General features: G+C 43.3%; 1 protein-coding gene across 1 annotated transcript; it reads left to right on the forward strand.

Moving 5' to 3' along the window:
- Positions 1 to 6: 6 nt before the first annotated feature.
- LOC109131868 (HBS1-like protein) lies at positions 7 to 480 on the forward strand (the record flags this gene model as incomplete). The annotated part of the gene is made up of 1 exon (XM_019243044.1): positions 7 to 480. A coding segment is annotated over one exon (474 nt), but the record flags the coding sequence as incomplete, so codon positions are not given.
- Between the last annotated feature and the right edge of the window lie 5 nt (positions 481 to 485).

Raw genomic sequence — 485 nt, forward strand, 5'->3', positions numbered from 1 at the left:
TTTGCATATGCCTGGGCATTGGATGAGAGTGCTGAAGAGAGGGAGCGAGGAATAACTATGACTGTGGCTGTTGCTTATTTTAATTCCAAAAGACATCATGTTGTTTTGCTCGACTCTCCTGGACACAAAGATTTTGTTCCAAACATGATAGCAGGAGCAACACAAGCAGATGCCGCGATTCTTGTCATAGATGCATCTGTCGGTGCTTTTGAAGCTGGTTTTGATAATCTGAAAGGCCAGACAAGGGAGCATGCACGTGTTCTGAGAGGTTTTGGCGTGGAGCAAGTCATAGTTGCAGTCAACAAAATGGATATTGTTGGGTATTCAAAGGAAAGATTTGATTTGATTAAGCAGCATGTTGGATCCTTTTTGCAAACCTGTCGTTTTAAGGATTCGTCTCTGACATGGATTCCTTTAAGTGCCATGGAAAATCAAAATTTGGTGGCAGCTCCCTCTGACAACCGCTTATCCTCATGGTAAGCTCC

The sequence above is a fragment of the Camelina sativa genome, unplaced genomic scaffold (genome assembly GCF_000633955.1).
Source record: "Camelina sativa cultivar DH55 unplaced genomic scaffold, Cs unpScaffold06856, whole genome shotgun sequence".
NCBI lineage: Eukaryota > Viridiplantae > Streptophyta > Magnoliopsida > Brassicales > Brassicaceae > Camelina > Camelina sativa.